The sequence below is a fragment of the Apiospora kogelbergensis genome (genome assembly GCF_038363985.1).
Source record: "Apiospora kogelbergensis strain CBS 113332 chromosome Unknown utg000003l_segment0_segment0, whole genome shotgun sequence".
Lineage (NCBI taxonomy): Eukaryota > Fungi > Ascomycota > Sordariomycetes > Amphisphaeriales > Apiosporaceae > Apiospora > Apiospora kogelbergensis.
Window position 1 is genome coordinate 5,337,037 of NW_027117420.1, and position 25,033 is coordinate 5,362,069.

The following is a 25,033-nucleotide window of genomic DNA, read 5'->3' on the forward strand; positions in this document are numbered from 1 at the left end:
GTCAATTGGGTACCCATTTCTTCCGTTGAACCTAGTTGGCAGATCTCCATCCATCTTCACACCCTCGTTCAAGCATGGCTTTCTTCTACAGCTCATCGTTCTCCTCCATCATCTTACTCAAAGGCCCCTTTTTCACCATAATGCTCATGACTTCATACAAAGCATCCGCGGCCGCCATGGTGGTGTGCTCGGCATTGGTATCATAAGCGGGCTGTCACAGCGTCAGCATACGACCGCTCCAAAAGAAAAGAACTACCAAGAAGGTACGCGGAACTTACAGCAACCTCGACAATGTCGGCGCCGATGAGGTTCAGGTCCTCGAGCCCCCGCAGGATGGTGCGCAGCTCGCGCGTCGACCAGCCGCCCGTCTCGGGCGTGCCCGTGGCCGGGGCGAAGGCCGGGTCGAGGGTGTCGATGTCGATGGACAGGTAGACGGGCCGCTTGGTGCCGACGCGGTCGACGATGCGCTTGACGATGCCGTCGGTGCCGATCTGGTCGATCTCGCGCGCCTCGACGATCTCGAACCCGCAGTACCCGTCGTTCTCGTAGTCGCTCGGCCCGCTCAGCGTCGTGCGGATCCCCGCGTGGATGTTGGTGTCGTTGGCCAGCAGGCCCTCCTGCGCCGCGTGGTAGAAGTACGTGCCGTGGTTGATGGAGGCCACCTCGGACGGCGACCCGCCGAACACCTTGGGCTTCCCTGCGGGGTGGAAACTAACGGTCAGCCGGCTCCATCGCCAAGGTACAGACGAGAAAGGGACAGTACTGCTGGCTTACAGGTGTCGAGGTGGCTGTCGAAGTGGATCACGGAGACGGGCCCGTAGGCGCGGTTGATGGACCTCAGCAGGGGCAGCGTGATGGTGTGGTCGCCGCCGAGCGTGATGACGCGGGGTAGGGTCTTGCCCTTCTTGGCGGGGCCTCGCTTGTTGGCGTCCGTGGCAGGCGATCGCGAGAGGATGTTGAAGTGGCCTTCCTCGATCTGGCGCAGGGCCCAGGCATTATCATATCTGCGGAGGTCAAGGGAGTCAATACCGTTCTGTTTACTGGAGTTTCATGGGCATTCTTACGAAGTCACTGGGATGTCACCACAGTCCAGGACAGTTGCCCAGCTACTGAACGGGTTCGTCACCAAAGGGACGTTGTAGCCTCCACTGTGAGGGGTCAGAACGATTGGAGCTCGAGCTCGAGTCGTGGGACATACTATAGGTTCAGTCGCCGGGACCCTTGACGGATACCATTGGGTCCGAAACGAGCACCGGGGCGATAAGAGGTACCGGTGTCAAAGGGGGCGCCTGGACATATATGTCAATGGACCGGATCTTGCATGATCACATACTCGAGATTACTTACCGATGAAAGCAATATCATACTCGACATCTTCCTGGCCCAGGCAGGGATAGTATGGCAACCGCCCAAAGGTCGAAATGCCAGAGAAGACTGAGTCGGCTTGTTTGCCACCGTCTCCGGGCAAGTTGTTGTACCATAGAGATTTGTGAGGTCCTGAAAGCGGTTTCTGGTCATGGTTTCCATGGGCCGACGCCAGGGCAACACAGCTAAGAGCAAAAATGGTTGAGTGCATCATGATGCCAGAATTTGAGAGTCACTGAAGATATCTTGCACACAGGCATACCATCAAATTGGGCGAAGATTACTTGGAATATATAGACAAGTTGACTTTCTACTAGGTGCAAAGAATACCGAGTTGTTCGTGCGATGCCGGAGCACCAACAGCATAGCCAGCATCTCAAGATACTGTTACATATCACCGTCGTCATTGCCAGGAGCGATCGTCTCCGTGCACAGCAACCCCGCGGGCAGATGGGCGTCATCGTTGAGGCTATCCCTGTGTCGACATCTGCCATTGGTTTCCAAGCACAGAGGCGCGTAATTGACCATATCCAGTTAGTGCTGCTGGCCGGCGTCGAAGTCTCTCTCGTCACCGTCCCTCGCACTAATTAGAACCTCTCCCCCCCGCATATCGCCGGCCGCAGGTCCACCGTAACCGTTATCGCGGCTAAGTAGCCCTATCGAGTAAAGTGGCAATGCACGAACAGATGTCAGTCCTGCTGTGGGTGCCTCCTCATGCGGGTGGTCCGATACTCTATATCGCCGAGGCGTGATTCGAGGAGACTGCATGGCGAGATGCGTCTCGCTGCTGCCGGGGAGTGCCTAAACTTCCGGATCGGTCTAGCCTCTCGCTGCCGAGACCTTAGTGACAACTCGCGGGGCGTCCTGGAAGGTTCGTAGGTGCATGCAGCAGCCGTATAGTTCTCGTGGAGGAGATGGGGTAAATACATTCAGCGATAGAACTCCGTGACACGAATACAATGACTGAGATAAACCTGTAGGGGCTAATCAGCACGATTGTAGTGTGACACCGATGGAATCCGACTTCGCCGGGTAGTGGCTTGTCAGAGAGCGACCCTACCTAAAATTTGCTGCGTCTACAAACATGATCTCCTTTGTTCAAAATGCAAACGCCAAATCCTAGAGACGATTGTTCCCTTCAGACACAACCCAATCGCCAGCCAACATGACGACCACGACCTGGCCCCCTGACCCAGAACGCCATGCCGACGACGAGGCGTCGCCGCTGCTGGCACGACCACCGACACGGCCGGCCGAACACCCTCCACGCTCAGAGTACGTCGAATGGCTCCAGGAGATGTGGCTTCTCACCAAGGCCGCCGTGCCCGTCATCCTGGCCTACATGCTCCAGAACAGCCTGCAGACCGTCTCGGTGCTGGTGGTCGGCCGACTCTCGCCCGAGGCCCTGTCCGTCTCCGCCTTCTCGTACATGTTCGCCATGGCGACGGCGTGGCTCGTCGCCCTCGGCGGCACCAGCGCCCTCGATACCCTCGCCTCCTCCAGCTTTACGCGCAGCAAGGACAAGAGTAGCCTCGGCGTGCTGCTTCAGCGGGGCATCTTGGTGTTAACCTGCTTCTACGCCGTCGTCGTCATCATCTGGTGTTTCTCCGAACCCCTATTCCGAGCATTGGGCCAGCCTGAGGAAATATGCGTAAAGAGTGCCCGTTTTCTCCAGCTGTTGATTCCCGGCGGTCTGGGCTACATCTGGTTCGAGTGCATGAAGAAATATCTTCAAGGTATGTTGCACTCTTTGTCACAGTCGAGAAAAGACAGCAAGAGCTAATTCTGGTCTTCGTCACAGCTCAAGCTATCTACCACCCCGGCACGTACGCACTCCTCATCACCTCGCCCCTAAACGCCTTTCTGAACTGGCTCCTCATCTACAAGCTCGGCATGGGCCTCGATGGAGCGCCCATCGCCACCGGCATCTCGTACTGGCTCTCCTTCCTGTACCTCGTCGGCTACACGGCCTTGGTGCAAGGCAAGGCGTGCTGGGGCGGTCTGGACCTCGGCCGCGCGACCACCAACGCCGGCCCCTTCGCCAAGCTCGCGCTGCTGGGCGTCGTCCACGTGGGCACCGAGTGGTGGGCCTTCGAGATCGTGGCCCTCGCGGCGGGCCGCCTGGGCGCGCTCCCGCTCGCGGCGCAGTCGGTCGTCATGACGGCGGACCAGATCATCAACACGATCCCGTTCGGCCTGGGCGTGGCCGAGTCGGCGCGCCTGGGCAATCTGCTGGGCGCCGGGGACGCGCGCGGGGCGCGGCGCTCGGCCCACGCCGCGGCGCTCCTGTCCGTGCTCTTCGGGGCCGCCATCCTCGCCGTGCTCCTGGGGACGCGCCGCGTCGTCGGCGGGCTGTTCAACGACGACCCGCGCGTCGTCGCGCTCGTGGCCGACGTCATTCCCTACGTGGCGCTGTTCCAGATCGCCGACGGGCTCAACGGCAGCTGCGGCGGCGCGCTGCGGGGCATGGGGCGGCAGTGGGTGGGCGCCCTCGTCAACTGCGTTAGCTACTATGGCGGCGCGTTGCCGGGGGCATCTATCTTGCCTTCAACGGCGGCTGGGGACTTGCGGGCTTGTGGATGGGGCAGCTTGTGGCGTTGAGCCTGGTCGGCGTGCTGGAGTGGGTTATCGTGGGGATGAGCAACTGGAGCACTGAAGTGAGGAAGGCTGTAGACAGACTAGACCATGACGAGGTGGAGGCTACACGAGATGAGGACGAGTTTTGAGGGTCTGGAAGTGCAAGAATAGTAGAATAGCTACATGTTAGTTGGCCTGCACTTCGAAATTGTGGCTTTGGCGCCCTAACGCCCAGCAAGCGCCACACGGCCCACTTGGTCAGTTCTTATCCAGACATGCTCCAAAATGATGCATCGTGACATCCTCATACTAATCCCCAAGATCCGCCAAAGACCACCAAAATGTCCACGGCGGCCTCCTTCAGTCAGTCAAGGCGGTACATGAGTAAGAAGCAGAGACCATGTGATTACTGCCGCTCCCGGAAGTCGGCGTGCCGCTATGACCGAGGGCCTCCATGCCGCCTTTGCCAGATGAGTGGCCGGGAGTGCACCTTCCTCGATCGTCCACGCTCGCGAAGGGCGCCAGTCGCCTCCGGTGAAAGTCCGGGCACACGGACCGATGACTCTGGGCTACAGCCTGCTCCTGCATCTGCTACCCCAGCGCCGAATCTGCCCGGCCCCGGCCTGGAGACACCCCCTTTTGACCTGCAAATGACTATGGACGGTATCCCAGACTGGCCTCCATATCTGATGAGTGAATCGGACTTTGACGCCATTTTCAACCAGGATCTCTCGAGAGCAAGCAGGGCAAATTCGATGCCTGTACCTCCGCAGCCTAATCCAGATGGATACAGTGGACTCCAGGTCGAGTGTCTGGGTTTCACCAGCGACATGGACCCGTTCATGCTCCAATCCTACAAATATGACGACCAGTCTCTCTTCAAATTCAAAGAGCTCGCTGTCCAGATGCTGCAGAAGGGGCCTCTGCCGTGCCAGCTTTTGGTGTCGCCCGAGACACTCTATCATTCGAGAAGAGCAGAAACAGGAACCGGGATTCTGGACAAAGAAGAGGCCAAGGCGGAGCTCGAACTTTTGGTCGACCAAAGACTCGGCGGAAAGCTCATTGACCTCTTTCGCCGGTTTATCCAACCTCAGTTCCCCGTTTTCTCGACCGAGGACTGGCCAAATCCCACTGATACCCCTGCGTATCTTCTGGCGGCTCTGTACGCCATCACGCTCCCATTCACGCTGTTCGACGATCGCCTCAATGTCGACACTGCCTACGACTCTGCAGTCTACCCGGATTTGTTTGCGATCATCAACACAGCACTATCGTATTACGCCCACACGCCCAACCTTGCCATTGTCCAAACCCTCCTTCTCTTGGTGTTGAGACCTACCAACATCCACACCTTCACCGACGCCGCCCACCGCTGGGCTCTTCTAGGTACCTTGACTAGTCACTCCGTAACAATCGGCTTGCATCAAGACGCTGGCAGTTGGATCATCCCAGCTTGGCAGGCCGCCCAAAGGCGACGGCTGTCTTTTCTCATCCTCGCAGCCGACATGTGGCTGAGTTGCGGTTATGGGAAGCCTCCACATATCCATGAAGACAACTGGATGGTCACGACTATGGAAGCCAGTGACCGCCTGGGTTGTGGTTTGGATGAAGACCAATGGTTGCAAGTCATGCACTTCTCATCCCTGACTAGCGAACTCGGATGTGCACTGTCCAAGTTGTAGTACGTCAAAGTCCTTTCTACCCTTTCACGATTTGTGCTGACTTGACAGTTCATTGCGAGCGACAAGCCAAACGGCCACTAGTGTGGACAGAACCATGGAGATCGCCCATCCCCTCCTGGACCGTCTCTCGTCTTTGCGACAGTACATCGCCAAGGATGCCATCACTCAGCTCCTTGGCTGTTTATATGCGGAACTTATGGTACTCCGGGCCATGACGCGTCCATGGCTTGCCAGCAAAGATAGTTCTTCAACCTCGGAGAGCGGGGCAATGGTCATTTACGACCAGGTACGATTACGCACCCGAGAGTGCACAAAGCAACTCTCGACGCTAGTCGCTGGACTCGGCCCTGAGCACACTGCTATATTCTGGCCGCCCTGGAGCCAAATGGCCTTCTCTTCGCTGTTCCAGTCCCAGATGACTATGGCGATTTCGTCACGAGACTCGGACGAAGCCAGTGCCTGGATAGAGGATCTGATGAGCACACGAAAGTCCGCGCGACTTCGAATCCAGTCCTTCCCTCAACTACGGCTTGGACTCATCAGAATCGATTCTTTATTCTGGCGCGGCATCGAAAACGTCTTGCATCTCCAACCACACGTCCGTGACGCTTTCAGATCTTACCCATAAGACCAAGAATAGTTGCCAAATTCAATGCTCAATGATGACGCCACAAGGCATGTTATTCGGCATACATGACCCAACTTCACTTTTCTAGTTTACAGCTTGGCCTGATCTGCGGCACTCGAAAGGCGGTCCAGGACGGACTTGGCACGAGCGACGGCGTCAAATGCCATGCCATACCCCGCCTGGAATCCAGTTCCGCCAGCGCCATAGTTATGAACAAGCAGACGATCTTGGCCTCGGACTTGAAAGCCTACAGCCTCGACCCTAGCCCCACCCTCACGGGAAGGCCTAAGCCCGGCAAGAACCGCCAATACCTCAGCCTTGTTATCCCTGACCTCGCTAGAAAGCTCGCTTGTACGCTTCATAATAGATTCTGTCTCATGTGAGAAGGTATCACTCGTGCTGCATCCCTTCCAGTTAGCGTTTGTCCAGTCACCTCGTGTGATTTGGCTACTACTCACCCCACGCCCTTTTGCTTATAGCCGCCAAGGACCACGTTGCCGTTGGAATACGGCCGTGGGATGATGTACGTCACATAATCCCGACCGTGCCTCATGACATTCTCGTGGACTTCGGGAGCTTTCACCAGGACGATTTGGCCCCTTGTAGGATAGCACTTGGGGTCCTCGACGCCGACTAGATGGGCGGAAGCATTACCCGTACAGTTGAAAACAACTTCCGTCTTGGGGCTGATATAGGCGTCTTTTATATCTGCGATTTTCTTGCGTAAAAAGCGGACGCCGTGGTTGTCTTTCAGCCTGCGATGTAGGAACTTGATGTGTTCCGGGGCGTTGATCGTCACTGTGGTGTACTTCAAGCCGGAGGCAACCCCTTCGGGAAGCTCGCCTGTCGGGATGATTTGGAACTAGATTTCACCTCTTAGTATTCATCTCATGAAAAGGGGGTCCACGTTCACTGATGATTGCAACTCACGTCGTGGAGATAATCAGATAGCGACTGCATCTTGTCGTCGGAGACCTTGTCGTCCCAATACTCGGTGGACGGGGTCTGTTGCACAAACGACTCGGCCCCGACCTGCTTGGCGAGTCTTGTGAGATGCTGGTAGCCTGTGCGGTCCCACCTCAAGGCATTCGCATCATGTCCGGAGATAGCTGAAAAGTTGGCTCCGGCCCTGTGAAGGGTCAATACACGCTCTACCTCAGACAAGAGGAGCAGGGGATTTGACTTACCACGGTGATGTGTAGTTGATGGAAGTGTCGCCTGGAAGGTGCTCGGCAATTACGGTCACGTATTGCCCAAGTCCCTGGTCTGCCAGTATGGACGCAACGTTCAACCCAATAATGCCCGCCCTGTTTCTGTCAGTTCACTGTCCCGCCCAGGGGTGTGAAATAATAACACGTACCCAACGATCACAATTGATTCTCTGCTGTTGCTTGAAGTCATCGTGGTTGATGTGTTGCTGATTGGGTAGTGGCTGATGATGTCTAGAAAGCCCTCAAGATAGCATTATCTATTAGTATCGACAACCGATGAGTGGAATGACTGATATTTGATTTGATTGGCGGCGTTGCTTCCCGACAAATCCACCCCTATCTCCACCCCCACAAATATAGCGTCAGTAAGCATGTATTGGTCGATACGGGATGTCATTCGGGTCGCTCACGAGCAGATACAACTTCCGAGGTCAGCCGGATCGAAGGCGTAAATAACATGATTTTCTATATTTCACATCGTTTCATAAAAAGCATCAATATTTGAGGTTTGTATCGGCATTGCATCAACTATGTGAAATGGGCTTCCCGCAGTAACTGCGAAGTGTCTTCTACAAACTCGAAACTCTTGGCTAAGCCCCGCTCCGGGTGGTTGAAATGTGCGAACGCGTGCGGCACCCCTTTGTACCGTTTCGTCGTGACCTTGTTGCCTGCGTCCCTCATCTTCTCCGCGTATGCCTCCCCTTCGTCCCGCTCCAGATCGAACTCGGCCGTGACCACATGGGCCGGGGGCAGGTTTCGGAAGTTCTCCGCCAGCATCGGCGTCATGATCCAAGAGTCGAACGCACGGTCTTGCAGCTCATCGTCGTCCCCCAGCCAGTACTTCAGGAACCATTGCTCCCGACCCAGCGGGCTCCAGGGCAAGTCCTGCAGATCTCGCGCGCTCGCGTAGGGACAGTTCATCTCGTTAAGCCGTGTCGTCCTCCGGTGACAGTATCTCATGTCCGTCGCGGGAACGATCATCAAATGGAGCTTGATCGGAACCCCCTCGTCGCGCGCAAAGTGCGCCAGAACGGCCGACATGTGGCCGCCTGCCGACAGCCCTCCAAAGGAGACGCTTTCTGGATCGACGTGGATGGTCGTCGAGTTTTCTCTCACCCACTTCACGGCATCCCAGCAGTCGTAGATGGCCGTTGGAAAAGGGAACTCAGGCCCCTTGCGGTAGGCGACATCAACCACTTTGATGCCCACCTTGTTGCACATGTGACGACACCATGCCCTCTCCGACTCTAAGCTGCCGACAACCCAACCTCCTGTAATAGCAAGTCTATTAGCAATCATACCCGACTGTCTCCGTGCTCAGTGGTAAATGGAGATACTTACCACCATGGAAGTTGAGATGCACCGGGAATGGACCAGGCCCTTCAGGGGTGTATATCCGAATCTGGATCTCGCCTGCCGGGCTGGAGACTGGGATGGATATGTCTTCCACCTTATGAACATCAGGCCCTGGTACACCATCAAGTCAGATCAGTACTATATTTGGTCAAGTATATCGGGTATCTTACCTGTGCATGTGGCATATGCGAAGTTGTATTTTGCCGGGTCTTTTCGGTACTCGTCCAAGGTGACTTCGTCCGATCGTATTATGTGGCTACCATGTGCATTCCACATGGCGCGCCACTCCGGGTCCAATCCGGGGTATGCATCCTCCGGTATGGTGCGCAGCATGATCTCCTTCGACGCCGTTGAGCCCGGCTTGAGCACCACGGACTGGGCGGGTGGCTTCACGCCAAGACTTGAAAGTACGTTACCCATAGTGCTGTAGTCAAGTAAAACGATGGGAACAGAAACCCCAGACTCTAAGCTATACGCATCGAATCAAGGAACTTAAGTCATACGATGAGGCTTTCGACTTAGCTGAGAGGAGAAGGCCTACGGAAAAGACCGTGGTCCATCGAAACGGAGAGTTATGATTGGCGGCGTTCTGCATTCGCCCTATCTCTAGTGTTATTTCGCCTATCCGCCTATCTCTGGCTATCTGGGGTTAAGGTTCGTAAGCCGCGATAGGCCTGGAACGCCGCCAATCAGAAACTAGAAATCGTGCCAAGACCCAGATATGCAAGTCAGGTGGGATCAGGAATCTCGGCCCATGGGGTAAAGAGCTAGGGGGCATGCATATATGTAAACAGATGACTCTCGTTTCTTTGTTAAAGAGCTGGAAAGACATCATACGACTCTTCACTCTTGATCGCACGACATCATGGCGGACCGGATGGACTCCAAAGACGCGAAGGACGTCGAGATGACGCTGGACATGCACAGTGGGGACAAGGGCCCGACACCGGTATTGCTGGGATCCACCCAAGGACTGCGTCGCGTGCCCGGCAAGATTCCACTTGCAGCACTGCTGATTCTGTCTGTTGAAGTAAGTCGAGATGCTGCAGTGCTTCTTTCAATATGAGCATGCACTGACAAAGGCGTGGATTGACAGCTTGGCGAGCGATTCACATACTTCGGGTTAAGTGGGCCGATACAGAACTACATCAAGTAAGAACCTGCATATCACTCTCGAGACAGCATGCGACTGTCATATGAGTGAATGAAACTGATATGATTGCCATGTTAGCAACCCGTATAATCCGGGCTCTGGCCTACCTGGGGCTTTGGGTCGAGGCCAAGCCTCGGCGACTGCCCTCGGCAACTTTTTCAAGTTCTGGGCATACACATCGACGGTGATAGGGGCTGTCGTGGCGGATCAATACCTGGGGAAATTCAAGACTATCCTAGTCGCCTGCAGCATCTACATCGTCGGCCTCGTCATCCTTGTCGCCACCTCGACGCCGGCGGCCCTCGAGGATGGGGCAGGTTTCGGCGGACTGATCGTCGCCATGATCACCATCGGGTTGGGAACGGGCGGCATCAAGGCGAACGTCACCCCCATGTGTGCCGAGCAATACAAGGAGCCGGATGTCGTCGTGCAGACCCTGGCATCTGGGGAGACGGTGGTGGTAGACCCACAACTGACGGTTCAAAAGCTGTTCATGTGGTTCTACTGGATCGTCAATGTCGGCGCCCTGTCACCGCTGATCACCGTTAACGTCGAGGCAAAGCACTCCTTTTGGCTGGCTTACCTCATCCCTCTCCTGTAAGTCCTCGCCGCTGCACTCTCGAAGAGTGGCGACGCTGACGCCCAGTCCAGGGCCATCATCATATCCACCACCGTCTTCCTCCTCGGCCAAGCGAAGTACACCAAGGTCCCGCCGCAGGGCTCGCCCCTGTTCGACGCCGCCCGCGTGGCCGGCGCGGCCTGGCGGGAGAGGGGCTTCGACAAGGCGAAGCCGTCGTCGCTCCGGGCGCGCGGCAAGCTGGCGTCGTACCCCTTCGCCAGCGAGGCCCGCTGCACCGACGAGTACGTGGCCGAGGTGCGGCGGGGCCTGCGGGGCTGCAAGATGTTCCTGTTCCTGCCCTTCTACTTCGTCGCCTGGATCCAGATCTGGAACAACCTCATCTCGCAGGCCGGGCAGATGGCCCTGCACGGCACGCCCAACGACCTGCTGCAGAACCTCGACCCCATCGCCTTGATCGTCTTCATCCCCCTACTCGATCGTAAGTTGCCGTCGCCCGCCGTTTCCGTGGTGCCAATTGCTAACCCCTTCTTTTCTCGCCGAACAGTGGTCGTATACCCCATGTTCCGCAAGTGCGGGATCGACTTCGACCCCACCACCCGCATCTTCTGCGGCTTCCTCCTCGCCTCCGTCTCCATGGCCTACGCCAGCGTCCTGCAGCACTACATCTACACGTCGGCCCCCCAGAGCATCCACGTCTGGGTCCAGGCGCCGGCGTACGTCCTGGTCGCGCTGTCCGAGGCCTTTGTCATCGTGACGGGCCTCGAGCTGGCGTACACGCAGGCCCCGACGAACCTCCGCTCCGTCGTGTCCTCGCTGTTCTGGCTTACCATCGGCGTGGCCGCCGCCATCTCTATCAGCCTCAGCCCCGTCTCGCAGGACCCGCACTTGGTCTGGATGTACGGATCTCTGGCCATCGTCAGTTTCGTAGCCGGCTGTGTCTTCTACGCGTGCTTCTTCAGAAACAGAAAAGCCTCTGGACAGGAGGAGGAAATGGCCGTAGAGGGAGAGGAGCCTCGGAATTAAGGCTTAGGGCGGTCGAAGAGTTAAATCAATTCATCATGTTTCAATTTAATGCTATAATCATCGTATATAATGCCATTAACAAAGGGCTCGCGTGAACAGTATAGTTAAGATAAACATGCCCGTTACTTACTATATCAACATTCGGTAACTCTACGTCTACAGCAACTTCGACATCTTATCAGTATTTCCAAGACGCTACTTGGAACACTATATGGAAGTACATTCACAGCCAGGGTAGTGGAACAGGTCCGATACACAGTGTATCAGAATGCCACCGCCTGCATCGGACCACCCAGGAGATATCGATGACGTCCCGGGAGCCGGGGTGTTCGTTGGCGCTGGCAAAGATAAGGGGGAAAGATAAGGGTGCGTAAATTGCCCCTTTGGGAATCGTCCCGCGACAGTGGAGCGTGGGGGTGTTCCCGGGGGAAAGGGGCCGATGTTACGGCACAGCTCCCGTATCTCTATCGGTTCATTGATAAGGATCTCGTTCCTAATTAGATGCATACCATGCATGCGATATCTATCTGAGGGGTGCATTGCATCTGCAAGTTGCCATCGACGTATAGTCACCCAGTGTCGAGGATATTTGGGCATATGGCGTATCAAGGGTTGGAGGGATTTACCAAATGCAGGGAGATCAGGTTATGAACCCTTGCACGATATATCTAAGACGCATCGCAACTCTCACGTAAAACAAGTTCTTATAAACCACGATATTCATGTTCTACGCCGTGAAGTTGGAATTCATCTCAGCTTCGCATTCTCGTCACCCGCAATATAGTGAACATGGAAAAGGAGGCTTCACATAAAGCTCCTGGCATATCTAGGCAACCCACAACCCAGGGTCTACATGGCTTAGATACGAACGAAGCTGTGCTTGTGGGCGACGATGGCTTCAAACTCTTTCCCCAACCTGTCGCCGGAGACCCGCTTGATCCCCTGAACTGGTCATTCGCCCAGAAACATGCCATTCTTGCTATTGTCATGGCGCTGTACGTTTATCGTCCCTATTCCTAGTCGATAATTTCAAATTGTACTCCCTGATTGACCCCCATCATCGTTTATGGAAAACCAGGTATTTCATGTTCACATACATCACCACGACGACGGTCCCCTCATTCCCAGAACTGCAGGAGGCGTATGGCGTCACACTTGAGCAGGTCAACTGGACCGTCGCCATCCCCGCCCTAGGCCTCTCGCTGGGCCCCCTGCTCTGGGCCTCCCCAGCCGACATCATAGGACGCCGGCCCATCTTGATCCTAGGCACCGCCATCGCCCTAGTTTCGACTATCGGCGCCGCCCTCGCTCCGACCTACCCATCTTACATGGCGGCCCGCTTCTTCCAGGGCCTTGGTGTGAGCCCGGCCGCCAACGTCGGGCTCGCCGTCATCAACGACCTCTTCTTCGAGCACGAGCGTGGCCGTAAGGTGGGGCTTTGGGTTCTCGCCATCGACTTGGGCCTCCTCTGCGGGCCCCTCGTCGGCGGGTTCGTCGACCTTGCCGGTCAGGCCTGGATTCAGTGGCTGGCGGCTATCATCTTTGGGGCCATCCTGGCAGCGGAGCTGGCCTTCCTACCCGAGACGCTGTATCCCAGGGACCTCATGTCATTTCCTGCTCACTCGGCAATGCATGTAGACATGGTCCCTAGGGCAGCGGGCATGGTTGAAAAGTCCACAGTAGATGGTTCTGGTCACCCTGCAGCTTCCATCAAGCGGACTAGAGAGCTGGCATTCATCAACGTGGTCCCAGTCCCTGGGGTACAGCACCCAAAGCTTTACGACACCATCACCCGGTTCGTCAAGACCTTCAAGTACGTCGTGGTGCCCATCTCGGTTATGACGTACTGTTTCGCGTGGTACTGGTGGGTATTGTCCGTGGTCACGTTGGTACCTGTAGCGTACGTTGGCTACAGCCCTCAAATCCAGGGGTAAGTTTGCCTCCCGGTCGCGCATCCTTCATACCACCAATTCTGATTGCATCCTCAGTCTGCTGTTCATTGGCCTCATCGTCGGGACACTATTCTCCGAGATGTTCTGCTCCGGCCGTCTGAGTGACTGGATCGTGGTCAAGCTAGCTCGCCGTAATCAAGGGCTAAAGACGCCCGAGATGCGCTTGTGGCTGATCTATCCGGCCGCTCTGCTTACGGTCATCGGCCTGGTCGTCTGGGGAGTCAGCATCGACCGTGGATACCACTGGATGGTGGGACAAGTTGCATTTGCCCTCTGTAAGGCACTCACTCTCTTTCTCTTCCCCCCGTGCTAGGTAAAAATTCTAATCATATGATGATTCGACAGTTGGTGCTGGCATACAGATCGGCAACACGGCCGTCTGCTCGTACGTCGTCGACGCGTACCCGATGCAGAGCATGGCCGTCATGACGTTTTACGCCGTGATGCTCAACATGTCGGCCTTCATCGACCCGTTCTTCATTGTGCCGTGGGCTGATGCGGCAGGATTCACTTGGACGATGGTCGGCCACGCGCTGGTTACGGGCTTTGTTTGCGTGCCGGTCATGGCCCTCTTGCACAGGTATGGTGACCGGATACGGGAAAAGTCAGGGGTCCCGACTTGGGTCAATCCCGAGTTCAGCAAAGACGCTGCAGTGGTGTAGCAGTTTAATGGCCTACCAACAGGCTAGAGAATAAGAAAGCCGTAGCTAAATCGCACTAAAATGACGTTGCACAGACAGCGCAAGTCGCGGCGAACGATTAAGTGGTAAGCCATGAAAACGGAAGCCACAGTCGACAGTCGTACGGCGTCGACTCACCACCGGCAATTGTGCTATGGTGGGTCAAATCTTGAATGTTGGGATTCCCGCCATCTTGACGATCTTGGTGACTAGTAAATCGCCTCCGATTCATTTGTACGTATGTACGTATGACATTGAGCGAGGGGATGAGGGGCCATCGTACGAAGATCTGGGAATTTGGCATCATATAATACTTTAGTTGACGCTGTTCAATTAACGTTGTGGCTGTCGTCGTGGTTCATCGTCCGTTGTAAGATGACCTGAAAAGTCGCCTGAAGGTCGCGCCCCAATCGGAATTAGGGGGACCCCGCCGAAACCGCCGGATCAGGTAAGAGCGCTGAAGGACCCTGTCGATCTCGAACAAGGGTCCGTCGGTAGTAGCAGCAATAGTAAAGCAATAGTAAAGCAGCCTTACACTTACGGGATTGCTGATGTTTCTTCCTCACGTGAGACATCGGTCATGGCTGCTTATTCCTCTGACCAATGTCATTGTCATGCTCCCACTCCCAATCGACCCGATTACCCGACTTACCGTTCGCCCCAAGGCGTTTTGGTTTGCGCCTGACCGATGCCCCGGAACCTTCGGGGGATCTGTCAGCGGCCCAAGCAGCGCTGGGTTGGGTTGCATCGCGGCATGTGCTAGCGACCAAAGACGATGGGTTAGTCCGCTTCCAGGCTAGTCGACCGTCGTAGCACAGGGGACCCTGAAGCTTGGTTAATGAGATCCGACGATGCCGCCTGAGCCCGTCTCTTTGTTGAGCTCCCTTTTTCTCATTTCGGCCTTTTCCCCCTTCCTCTGTTTACATATGTTTCTTGCTCCGGCATTTGTCATCGCCGTTCACACCCTACGGAGTCTTCGGAAGTCTTTCTCGCAGTATCCATCCATGCGCCTCGTCGTCATTGCTGCTCGTATTTGCCCGTCGCCCACTCCGGTCAGGTGATAAAGAGACCACTTCTTCGAACCTCAAACGCCGAGAGCCAGGCTTTGCTTCCCGTCGCTTGGGCCGTCGGAGAAACTCGTATCACACCATGCCTTGGGCCACGAATCCCCTCTTCAAGCGCTCGCAGCAGCAGTCGCAAGAAGTGGCCAGCGAAAGCGACGTAGAGGCCGCCGCCCCGCCAGCCCAGGATGCCGTCGCCGATCCCACTCAAGTCCGGACCGGCTTCCAAGAGCCCAGCAACAAACTCACCGGCTACCAAATATTCTACCTCTTCGGTCTCGATGGCGTCGGCGCATTCATTCTCTCGGGCGGCATTAACTTTGCTATTGCCTATGGTAAGTCGCACCACAAAAACAAAATGCCTGCTTCCCAACCAACTGACACCCCCTCAGCCATGTACACGACGCAAAAGTACACGGACAGCAACACCATCCGGCTCTTCCAGCTGCCCAACACGCTCGCCGGCGACATGGCCGTCACCATCTTCATCCAGTGCATCATCACATGGCTGGTGGAGCTGATCCTGGTCAACCGCGACCTCGCGAGCGGCGGCGTGCAGGCCATCGGCTTCGTGCCCGAGCCCACGAACCGGCTGGTGCGCTGGTACATGTTCCTGGACCGGGCCGAGGCGGGCGGCGACACGGAGGACGAGGCGGGCGGCTTCCGGCACTGGGCGCGCTTCCTGGGGTCGCAGGTGGTGCGCGCCCTGGTCTCGGTGGTGCCTTGTTTCGTCCTGCTCTTCGGGCCCAGCGTCGGCCTCCTCACGCTCGCCGGCACCCGCATCCCCTGGGGCCCCGTCTGGGACTGGACCTACGCCACCAAGTGGGCACCGCAGATCTTCAAGCTGCTGCTGGGCGGCTTCCTGTCGCTGCTGACGGGGCCGGCCTTCGCGGCCTTCTGGCTGGTGCGCTGCGGCTGGGCGCTCAAGAAGAACGAGGCGCGCTACGGACAGGCGTGATGACCAATGACGGCGTCTTCTGCTTTTGCTTGCTATTTTTGTTTTGGATTATTGATTATTGCCTCTGGCTCATTCATTGATACCTGATACCCCCCTACGTTCGCTTATCGTTGTTGTTGTTGTTGTTTTTTTGCCGAAGAAGTGGCGTTTTCCTGGTTACTGGAGATTCCGGAGACGACGACGCTCACGATTGCATTGCATAGAAGCCTTAGACTTAGACCTTACTTTTAATGACAACATAATATCGACCACCAACTCTAGTGAGACACACCCATGCTGCAGCTCCTGGGACTTGCAATCTCGATACTCGAGTCATGCCAAAGCTGCACCATCTTTTTGGCAAAATGCGGGAAAGCAATCTATCTGCGGATAATTGGTAATTGGCTGGGGAAGTGGCCATGGATTAGCGCATCCACCCAGGCCAGTCTAGGCGTCGCAGCCACTAATTTTCCCGCCAACGGGCTGCGACGTTTGGCCTTTTGCCCGCTGTCTCGGTAGTTGACAACCTTGACATTCGACACGTCCACCAATCACCAACCATCTCCCCATATGTCGATCGTCAGGAACCACTCCCGATTCAAATGCGACACATGAGTATATATCATCTCGTCCGCCATGGCACACCTCTGCGAGCGACCCGACTTTCGGGCCACCAACCTAGCCTCGAGCCCGACGATTCCTTTCCCGACACTCTTTAGCCTCCACCCGCCCGACGAGCCGATACCATGATGAAGTCGATCCTGGGCTCGCTCGCCCTCGCCAGCACGGTTCTCGCCGCGGGCCGAACCGCCGCGCCCGAGGGCTGCATCACGGTCGCCAAGAGCGGCGCCAAGTACACGACGATCCAAGCCGCCGTCGACTCGCTGCCCGCCTCGTCGTCGGCGCGCTGCGTCTTCATCCAGCCCGGCACCTACGCGGAGCAGGTCCTAGTCGACGCGGCCAAGGGCGCCGTCACCCTGTACGGCTACACGGACGACACGGCGGGCCACGCCGGCAACAAGGTGACCATCACGGCGAGCAAGAGCCAGGCCGACGGCCTCACCAACGACGAGACGGCCACGCTGCGCGTCAAGGCGGCCGGCTTCAAGATGTACAACGTCAACGTCAACAACGGCCACGGCCAGGGCAGCCAGGCCGTCGCCCTCTCGGCCTACGCCGACAGCGGCTACTACGGCTGCGCCTTCACCGGCTTCCAGGACACCGTCCTCACCCAGTCGGGCCGCCAGCTGTACGCCAAGTGCCTGATCCAGGGCGCCACCGACTTCATCTTCGGGCAGCAGTCGTTCGCGTGGTTCGAGAAGAGCGACATCCGCGTGCTCGCCGCCAATCTGGGCTACATTACCGGTAAGCGTCCGCCACCACGCCCGCTTCCCGCGCTCTAACGATTGTATTGCCCATTGACTAACACATGCCTGTTCCCACCTTTGCCAGCCAACGGTGCCGCCAAGTCGGGCGCCTCCGAGTACGTCTTCAACAACTGCAACGTCGCGGCCGCCGCGGGCAACTCGGTCGCCAACGGCGCCTACTACCTCGGCCGCCCCTGGGGCGCCTACGCCCAGGTCGTCTTCCAGAAGACGGCGCTGGGCTCCGTCGTCAACGCGGCCGGCTGGAGCGTGTGGAACGCGGGCGACGAGCGCACCGGCGGCGTCCTGTTCGGCGAGGTGGGCAACACCGGGGCCGGCGCGTCCGGGTCGCGCGCGAGCTTCTCCAAGAAGCTCGGCAGCGCGGTGGACATTGCGGCCATTCTGGGCAGTGGGTATACCAGCAAGGGCTACTACGATGCGGCTTACATGTAGGCAGTTTGGATTGTGGCGGACCTTGTATGAAAATATTGACATATATCTATCAACAAATCATTAGATGTCTGTTTGCGCATTGGTAATCAAGCGCGTATTGCATGTTCTATTCCAGTAAGAACGACTCCTAGGATCGTCCCATTCGCTTGGTCGTGAGCCAGTCTGCTTTCTCCAAACATCAACGTAACAAAAATGCAGGCAATCAGATTGGATGGCCACGCATCTGGTGGTGATACTCAAGTCGTACTACAATGACCTCGACGACTCAGATCGACTATTGCCAAAAACTAAACGTTATCTAGAGATTGAAAGATGAGGATCTGGAATATACTCAACAGAGCATCATTGCAACCAACCAATGCAGTCAGCAAACCTAACAAATTTTGGATCGCAGCATGAGCGGGTGTTTCGAAAGACCGAGCGTGCATTACAATACCTTTAGAGCAGATATCATCTCGAGTTTCCTCAGTCTTTCGCGTGGGGAGGAGGCTAGACCCTGTAAGACTCTGAACTAGCATCAAGACCGCATGGTATGCCGCAATCTGGTGACGACGCAATGTCTCAGCAACATGACCTGCATACATCGCTAGAAGGCAAGATGATTGGATAGGGGATACAAGACGCACATCGGAACTGTCTCGTCACATCTCAACTCGGAGAGCTTCGGTCGGTCCTCGCATGGCGATGCCCGTTGTCGTCACGCATTGTTCTCTGCATATCACTCCTCCGAGCTGTTCCAATCACAGCAGGAAACACGATCTCTGCGACACCCCTCAGTCTCTATCTCCGACACGGTGTGGCCGCCCTAGTAGGGAGCGTAGGTCGGAGGCCCACCGTTGACGCGGGGTGCCGCATGGATCAATACAGGCTGCCGCTGCTGTCGGATGGGGGACGAGTGCGGGGGTATGATGAATGATCGAGGAATGGAATGGGTCTGATCGTCAAAGCCAGCGCATAGGTGACGTAGATGAGAGCAGTGAGGTCGGTTCGGGGAGCAAAGCAGACAAGCATAAATAGGGGCATTCCCCTCCTTCCACGGCCAACCTCAGTATACTTTTTCCTGCTCTCATCAGCACAACATCCAGAGGAACTCAGTACATTAACCACAAATATCATTTACATATCAACCTCACCCCATCCGCAATCCTTCATCTATAACTCTCAATATGCCTAGCGGTAAATCCGGCAATGGTGGAGGTGGCGGCAAGGGTACCCCCATGACGCCGTCCGCCGCATCCGGCATCCAGTCTAGCCAGGTAAGAGGTCTCATTCATCCTTTCTACACATTTGAACAAGACTGACGCTGGGAGTAGGCTAAGTCTGGTGGAGATATGAGCTCTGGTGGATTTGCTGCTCGTGCCCAGGGCGCAGGAGCCCATAACGAGAATACGGGGTACCAGTCCTACGGGCATACTCAGGGCCAGGGCAAGAAGTGAGGCTCAAGTCTGGCCTAGGGCCCGTCTTTGGGGTGACGCCATGTTTGGCAGCCGCTACTGAGTATGCTGTGCAGAGTTAATGGTGAGGATCTGAAGCAGGCCTGGGAAGAGGATTTAGTTCAGTTTTATCACAGATCGCTTGGTGTCGAGACGTAGCAGATACCATGGTAGTCAAGTCGCTCGTTACTCTTAGCTGCAGCTAATCAACATGACTATCATTCGCTCAACCAATCCTTTACTAGCTGGCCAATCTCCTTTCTGCCCAAGCGTTCAGAGACTTCACGACGACGAACCAAAGCCTTGCTTTGACACTGTGTTTCCTTTCTGCTCGGAGGAGGCCAACTGGCAGGGATGGATCAACTAGATAAACCTCGCCTGTATCTACTTTAGCTGATATAAGGATATTATTGCATGGAGTGTTATCATTCCGTTGTCAATATTTTGCATTCGGGATGATCAAGTCGAGTAGGGAATCAGATCAGAAACTAAGACGGCAAACTGCTATAGTGCGTATATTGCTAGGATAAATATCTAACGCCTAATCTAATATGCGGACCGAGTAGCACGATGTTTGGGAAAAGGATAATACACTGGGGAAAACCAACAGCCAAGGAAAAACACAGTAATGGGATGGGATGATAGCACCCCTAATGAAGAATAGAGGGAGAGGAAAACAAGGGTAAGCCCCCGGTCCGGCTTCCTAGAACAAGAACGGGAACGGGGGAAGATGAGGGCATAGAGCTTAAGCCTCCACCTCGACGGGGATGGCGGCCCTGCGGTCGTTTCGCTTCCCGTTCTTGTTCTTCTTGGGCTTGTCGTCCTTGGGCGACTTGGGAGGCGACTGAGAAGCGGGTCGCTTGGGTCCGGCAGGAGGCGGCGTCTTGGGGCGGTTGTCGTTGTTGTTGTTCTTGGCCGGAGCAGGAGCAGGAGCAGCAGCAGAGAGAGGCTCAAAGTAAGTACCCAGCCCCTTGGAAAGGGCAGTGCAGTCGGGCTGCTTCTCAGTGGGGTCGCTGCAAAGGTCCACACGGCTTCCGGGCAGCGCTTTCAGCTCCTTGAGCTGATCCTGCCCCTGAGGCACGTTGGCGAAGAGGGTACCCCAGACGCTGATCCAGACGCTGTTCTCCTTCGTTCCGTCGCCGTACTTCATCGATCCAGCTGTGGCCTTGAAGCCGCCGTTCTTTTCCAACAAGTAGTAGGCTGCATCTTCTGCATCCATTCTATCGGTTTTGCCTGAAAAGGGTGATTTCATTTGCAGCGTTTCCCTAGCATGGGACCAGGCGGGAGCTTTCGTCTTGGCGTCTTTGCTCCCCATCTCTTTGAGAAGATCGCCTCTTGGGATAGTAGAGGCGACCAAAACGTCGGTCTTGGGATTGTAGACAACGGCCACAAGCAGGGAGTTTTTGCCACTGCTGCCGCCGGTATATGCGCCTCCTTGCTTCTTGACATAGTTGAAGTACTTGTTGGCCATGACATGAAGTCCATTCGGGTGGGACAATTTCACACCTGTCTTGGAATCTGTCCAAGACGGGCTACTTCCTGAGACTAGAGTCATTGCGGTCTCTGCAGTGACAGGAACGGCGTTGACCAATGATGATGCATTGGCCAAAAGGAGAGCCAGGAAAGGTGCAAAGCCACGCATCTTGATTGGAGGTAAGAGAAAGGGTTTCAGAAAGAGAGTGTATGAAATAGATCTAGGGAAGGATAAAACAAAAAGAGCTGGAATGGACACGATAATGAGACGAGTTGTTTGGATGCTTTCTGCTGTATAGAAAATCTCTCAGAAATCGAGCGGCAGACACCATCTTTATACGTCTCAGGAAGTCAGTGTTGCCAATACAATCTATGTATAGCATGCCAATGTTGGCAGTCTATCTTGGGGGCCATGAGTCTGTGGGGATGCGAAGCCACGAGCCAAGGGACATTGATCTCGGAATAGCATCCATTTGATTAGGAGTCTCCCAAAATACTGAGCAGTCTTCCGTATACGCCTGGGCAATACGCCTGGGCATATTTCGTGAACTCTAATGGCATTTTCTGTATACGCCTATACGCGGTTCCAAGTCCCTAGACGTTGGTGCTAATTTTGTCGCCCATGTGGGACAGAAAGAGTGGGATGACACCTTTAATAGCCACTGACATAAGCAGATAGTAGCAGCAGTTCATGTAGGCGCGGGTTAGCGCTTACATCAGGCTTCGGTTTGTCGTCTAGCTGCAGAGGCCTTCTAGACTAGCTGTTGACAAGTTCCACTATTGCTGACGTCCTACTAGCTAAAAGAATACTGCACTGCCACCACTGCAGGCTTCTTTTGTGCATTCGCCTTCCTACATGCACTTACTTCCCACTTCCTACTTTTCAAGCAGGAAACGGGCACTATACTCCCATGGTGAATTACCAAAAATGAACACTCCAACTCCATTTCCATTCTTCAATCTGCCCACCGAAACCCAATTGAGCATCCTCCAGTACACCGATCTCGTCACGCCACTCTCCGCCGTAGCATGGCGCCCGGACTGGGGATTCAGACTCCCACGTGGTGACGCTTGCTGCAAGCGCGTCGCTACACGCGACCGCAAGCCCTGTGGTCCCCCTTACGACCAATGCCATCCGTCAAATCATCTCAACTGCACTGGCAGACTCAAGGATCCACGCACCGAATGGTACCCGGAGACAAGGGGTTTGCCAGCAGAGTTGCCAGAGTTGAGGAAACCAGACGACGCCGAGCCCTTCTGCCCTTGTCCTCACGCCAGGGAGGATCGGCGATATCACTGGGTTTACTGGGGCGAGTGCTCTAGATGCCAGCATTACGCGTGCCAGTTCATGCCCCGACCTGAAGGCTCCGACGCCGACGCCCCTGTCAGCGCCGAGCTTGAGCATTATCGCATCTGGCAGCCTCCAGCTGCGCTGTTTCTTGTTAGCCGTTCCTTCCGAGACATATGCAGCACAGTTTTCTACTCGAGAAACCATTTCCACCTAGAGGTCCCAGGACCTTACGGCCGCGACCTGAGTGGGAATTATGTACCGGGTGGCGCAACTGTGCAAGCCGCACCTACCTTTCTCTCGCGGACGGTGCCGGCATCGTCTATTTCGGCACTGAGAACTCTCCGAATTGACTTTGGCAACTACGAGGCATTGGGTAGATACAACGACCATCATATCAATCCTTACAACTACCTCCCTCTCACCAAGGACATGTCCCAAGCAGACGAGCTACTGAAGACAGACCCGGTGTTTACAGAATACGCCAAAATCCTCCAGAGAACCATCGGCCAGCTGCGGGTAGATACTTTAACCTTGACCCACAGCTTCATGGACACTCATTTGGACCATTTCGGCCTGATGGGCTACGAGATATGGAAAGAGATGGGCCCCCAGGCGGCAGTAAGGCTCGTACGGCAGGTGGTGGCATCTCTCTACTGGCCGGCCCTGAAGGACCACCCGCTCTCTATATTAGGTGGAACGGGGAGCGGCCGGGGCGGGAGCCAGCGGCTCATTGCGGAATTCAATTTTGGCGCCGAGAACTTCTCCACGCCTATCTACTACGTTCGGAGGCTACTTAGAGATCCGGTCCCAATATCCGCTCTGATGTACCACTTGGGTATGAGCGAGCGACCATTCTGGGGTTGGGAGACTGGACCGCATAAAGTATCGGATGGCGAGCCTGTAGGGCCCGGGGAAGAGGGCAGCGCCGTCGTCGATGAGGTATTCTTCGCATGACATCAGGGTTGAATACCGACAAGCGGCAAGCCGCGTCGTTCACGAGCGGTTCAAATGACATGGCTCGGAAGGACACTACCTTCTGTGCAAGTTTCACATTATATATGACCTGAATCTGACTACCTGATACAGGCAGTGTCGCCAACTTGACTGCATTCTTCTTGCTATGGGCATTTTAAACCCCCCACAATGACACAACCGGGGACTTCCCCCATCACTCATGGCGCCATCTTTAGAATCTCCTGCTCGATAGCCTCCCCCAGCGACTTGGTCGTGCCGTTCCCGCCCATGTCCGCCGTGATGACGTCGGGCTCGGAGCGACTCAGCACGTTCTCGATGGCCTTGAGCATGGCCGCCGCGGCCTCGTTGTAGCCGAAGTGCTCCAGCATCATCTGGCCGGCCCAGATCATGCCGACGGGGTTGGCGGCGCCGCGGCCGAAGATGTCGGGGGCGCTGCCGTGCACGGGCTCGAACAGGCTGGGGAACGCGCCGCCCGGGTTGAGGTTGGCCGAGGGCGCGATGCCGATGGTGCCGGTGCAGGCGGGGCCCAGGTCCGAGAGGATGTCGCCGAACAGGTTGCTGCCGACGACGACGTCGAACATGCCCGGCCGCTGCACAAAGTGCGCCGTCAGGATGTCGATGTGGTACTTGTCGACGGCGACGTCCGGGTAGCCCCGCGCCATCGCGGCGACGCGCTCGTCCCAGTACGGCATGGTGATGGAGATGCCGTTGCTCTTGGTGGCGCTGGTGAGCTTGCGGCGCGGCCGGCTCCGCGCCAGGTCGAAGGCGTAGCGCAGCACGCGGTCGACGCCCGTGCGCGTCATGACCGTCTCCTGGATGACCGTCTCGCGCTCGGTGCCCTCGAAGATCTTGCCGCCGATGCTGCTGTACTCGCCCTCGGTGTTCTCGCGCACGACCCAGAAGTCGATGTCGCCGGGCGCGCGGCCCGCCAGCGGGCTCGGCACCCCGGGCATCAGGCGGCACGGCCGCAGGTTGATGTACTGGTCGAACTCGCGGCGGAAGCGCAGCAGCGAGCCCCACAGGCTGACGTGGTCGGGCACCTGGGCCGGCATGCCCACGGCGCCGAAGTAGAGGGCGTCGAAGCGGCCCAGCGTCGCCTTCCAGTCGGCCGGCAACATGTCGCCGTGCTTCTGGTAGTAGGCGCAGCTGGCGAAGTCGAACTCCTCCATCTCCAGCTCGAGGCCGAAGACCTTGGCGGCGGCCTGGAGGCAGCGCACGCCGTGCGGCATTACCTCGGTGCCAATGCCGTCGCCCGGGATGACGGCAATCTTGAGGGGCTTGGTGGGTGCCATCTTTATATAGTATTTCTAGGTCTCTTCTGTTGTGGGAGGGGGCTCAATGCGTTGTTTTGCCTCGACTTTTGCTTGGATTCGGGGTAGGCCATGCGAGCTCTCGGTTCGTTGGGGCAAACGATTACCGACTAGCCGACCGGGCTTCTCCGCCCTCGCAGGTGACGTTTGTCGATCCAAAAACCCCCACCCATCCCGAATGCCGAGCTCCCGCTTTCTATCATATTGGAGGGAGCACGTAAGCAAAGCTGCTGCAATTAATGTCAATGTTACTGCTGATGGCAGTCACGAGACGGCAAGCGAAGCATGGAGCACCCCGAAACCCAGCGTTGAAGAGCATAGGCGGTCTCTTATGCAGTGCTCTCCCACGCCGCCCCCTGATTATTAGCTAATTACTTAGTGGCTTTATTTATAGAAAACTAAACCCGGCGAGGCTGCTAGGGCTCTTTTGCAGTGGATTCACGACAGTTGCCGGGCCACATTAAAGGCCAATTTTGTGGACTTGCCCCTGTCTATCAGGTCAATGCTTGTCGTTAGTCGGAAAGAAAAA

At 56.3% G+C, this 25,033-nt stretch overlaps 14 protein-coding genes across 14 annotated transcripts; 8 read left to right on the forward strand and 6 right to left on the reverse strand.

Annotated features, from left to right (window-relative positions):
* Nucleotides 1-85: 85 nt before the first annotated feature.
* On the reverse strand, nt 86-1,579 carry PG998_006533 (agmatinase 1; the record flags this gene model as incomplete). The annotated part of the gene is made up of 6 exons (XM_066873351.1): nt 86-211; nt 279-697; nt 775-1,004; nt 1,065-1,148; nt 1,199-1,289; nt 1,348-1,579. The coding sequence occupies 6 exons, from the start codon at nt 1,577-1,579 to the stop codon at nt 86-88; spliced, it is 1,182 nt and encodes a 393-aa protein (XP_066733448.1).
* Nucleotides 1,580-1,899: 320 nt separating this feature from the next.
* Nucleotides 1,900-2,133, reverse strand: PG998_006534 (uncharacterized protein; the record flags this gene model as incomplete). Its single annotated transcript, XM_066873352.1, has 1 exon — nt 1,900-2,133. One exon carries the CDS (start codon nt 2,131-2,133, stop codon nt 1,900-1,902), a length of 234 nt encoding a protein of 77 aa, XP_066733449.1.
* A 397-nt stretch (nt 2,134-2,530) lies between these two features.
* On the forward strand, nt 2,531-3,966 carry PG998_006535 (uncharacterized protein; the record flags this gene model as incomplete). The annotated part of the gene is made up of 2 exons (XM_066873353.1): nt 2,531-3,101; nt 3,167-3,966. The coding sequence occupies 2 exons, from the start codon at nt 2,531-2,533 to the stop codon at nt 3,964-3,966; spliced, it is 1,371 nt and encodes a 456-aa protein (XP_066733450.1).
* A 317-nt stretch (nt 3,967-4,283) lies between these two features.
* Nucleotides 4,284-5,624, forward strand: PG998_006536 (uncharacterized protein; the record flags this gene model as incomplete). The annotated part of the gene is made up of 1 exon (XM_066873354.1): nt 4,284-5,624. One exon carries the CDS (start codon nt 4,284-4,286, stop codon nt 5,622-5,624), a length of 1,341 nt encoding a protein of 446 aa, XP_066733451.1.
* Nucleotides 5,625-6,341: 717 nt separating this feature from the next.
* Nucleotides 6,342-7,653, reverse strand: PG998_006537 (FAD dependent oxidoreductase; the record flags this gene model as incomplete). Its single annotated transcript, XM_066873355.1, has 5 exons — nt 6,342-6,651; nt 6,711-7,114; nt 7,183-7,381; nt 7,440-7,559; nt 7,613-7,653. 5 exons carry the CDS (start codon nt 7,651-7,653, stop codon nt 6,342-6,344), a joined length of 1,074 nt encoding a protein of 357 aa, XP_066733452.1.
* Nucleotides 7,654-7,991: 338 nt separating this feature from the next.
* PG998_006538 (Alpha/beta hydrolase fold-3) lies at nt 7,992-9,239 on the reverse strand (the record flags this gene model as incomplete). The annotated part of the gene is made up of 3 exons (XM_066873356.1): nt 7,992-8,734; nt 8,805-8,930; nt 8,990-9,239. The coding sequence occupies 3 exons, from the start codon at nt 9,237-9,239 to the stop codon at nt 7,992-7,994; spliced, it is 1,119 nt and encodes a 372-aa protein (XP_066733453.1).
* A 445-nt stretch (nt 9,240-9,684) lies between these two features.
* PG998_006539 (Major facilitator superfamily domain- general substrate transporter) lies at nt 9,685-11,575 on the forward strand (the record flags this gene model as incomplete). The annotated part of the gene is made up of 4 exons (XM_066873357.1): nt 9,685-9,849; nt 9,916-9,971; nt 10,051-10,569; nt 10,624-11,575. The coding sequence occupies 4 exons, from the start codon at nt 9,685-9,687 to the stop codon at nt 11,573-11,575; spliced, it is 1,692 nt and encodes a 563-aa protein (XP_066733454.1).
* Nucleotides 11,576-12,364: 789 nt separating this feature from the next.
* PG998_006540 (uncharacterized protein) lies at nt 12,365-14,189 on the forward strand (the record flags this gene model as incomplete). The annotated part of the gene is made up of 4 exons (XM_066873358.1): nt 12,365-12,570; nt 12,654-13,505; nt 13,564-13,802; nt 13,873-14,189. The coding sequence occupies 4 exons, from the start codon at nt 12,365-12,367 to the stop codon at nt 14,187-14,189; spliced, it is 1,614 nt and encodes a 537-aa protein (XP_066733455.1).
* Nucleotides 14,190-15,356: 1,167 nt separating this feature from the next.
* PG998_006541 (uncharacterized protein) lies at nt 15,357-16,226 on the forward strand (the record flags this gene model as incomplete). Its single annotated transcript, XM_066873359.1, has 2 exons — nt 15,357-15,603; nt 15,661-16,226. The coding sequence occupies 2 exons, from the start codon at nt 15,357-15,359 to the stop codon at nt 16,224-16,226; spliced, it is 813 nt and encodes a 270-aa protein (XP_066733456.1).
* A 728-nt stretch (nt 16,227-16,954) lies between these two features.
* On the forward strand, nt 16,955-18,022 carry PG998_006542 (uncharacterized protein; the record flags this gene model as incomplete). Its single annotated transcript, XM_066873360.1, has 2 exons — nt 16,955-17,570; nt 17,658-18,022. The coding sequence occupies 2 exons, from the start codon at nt 16,955-16,957 to the stop codon at nt 18,020-18,022; spliced, it is 981 nt and encodes a 326-aa protein (XP_066733457.1).
* Nucleotides 18,023-19,188: 1,166 nt separating this feature from the next.
* Nucleotides 19,189-19,458, forward strand: PG998_006543 (uncharacterized protein; the record flags this gene model as incomplete). Its single annotated transcript, XM_066873361.1, has 2 exons — nt 19,189-19,278; nt 19,336-19,458. The coding sequence occupies 2 exons, from the start codon at nt 19,189-19,191 to the stop codon at nt 19,456-19,458; spliced, it is 213 nt and encodes a 70-aa protein (XP_066733458.1).
* A 742-nt stretch (nt 19,459-20,200) lies between these two features.
* PG998_006544 (uncharacterized protein) lies at nt 20,201-21,097 on the reverse strand (the record flags this gene model as incomplete). Its single annotated transcript, XM_066873362.1, has 1 exon — nt 20,201-21,097. The coding sequence occupies one exon, from the start codon at nt 21,095-21,097 to the stop codon at nt 20,201-20,203; it is 897 nt and encodes a 298-aa protein (XP_066733459.1).
* A 759-nt stretch (nt 21,098-21,856) lies between these two features.
* PG998_006545 (uncharacterized protein) lies at nt 21,857-23,173 on the forward strand (the record flags this gene model as incomplete). The annotated part of the gene is made up of 1 exon (XM_066873363.1): nt 21,857-23,173. One exon carries the CDS (start codon nt 21,857-21,859, stop codon nt 23,171-23,173), a length of 1,317 nt encoding a protein of 438 aa, XP_066733460.1.
* A 218-nt stretch (nt 23,174-23,391) lies between these two features.
* On the reverse strand, nt 23,392-24,486 carry PG998_006546 (D-malate dehydrogenase; the record flags this gene model as incomplete). Its single annotated transcript, XM_066873364.1, has 1 exon — nt 23,392-24,486. One exon carries the CDS (start codon nt 24,484-24,486, stop codon nt 23,392-23,394), a length of 1,095 nt encoding a protein of 364 aa, XP_066733461.1.
* Between the last annotated feature and the right edge of the window lie 547 nt (nt 24,487-25,033).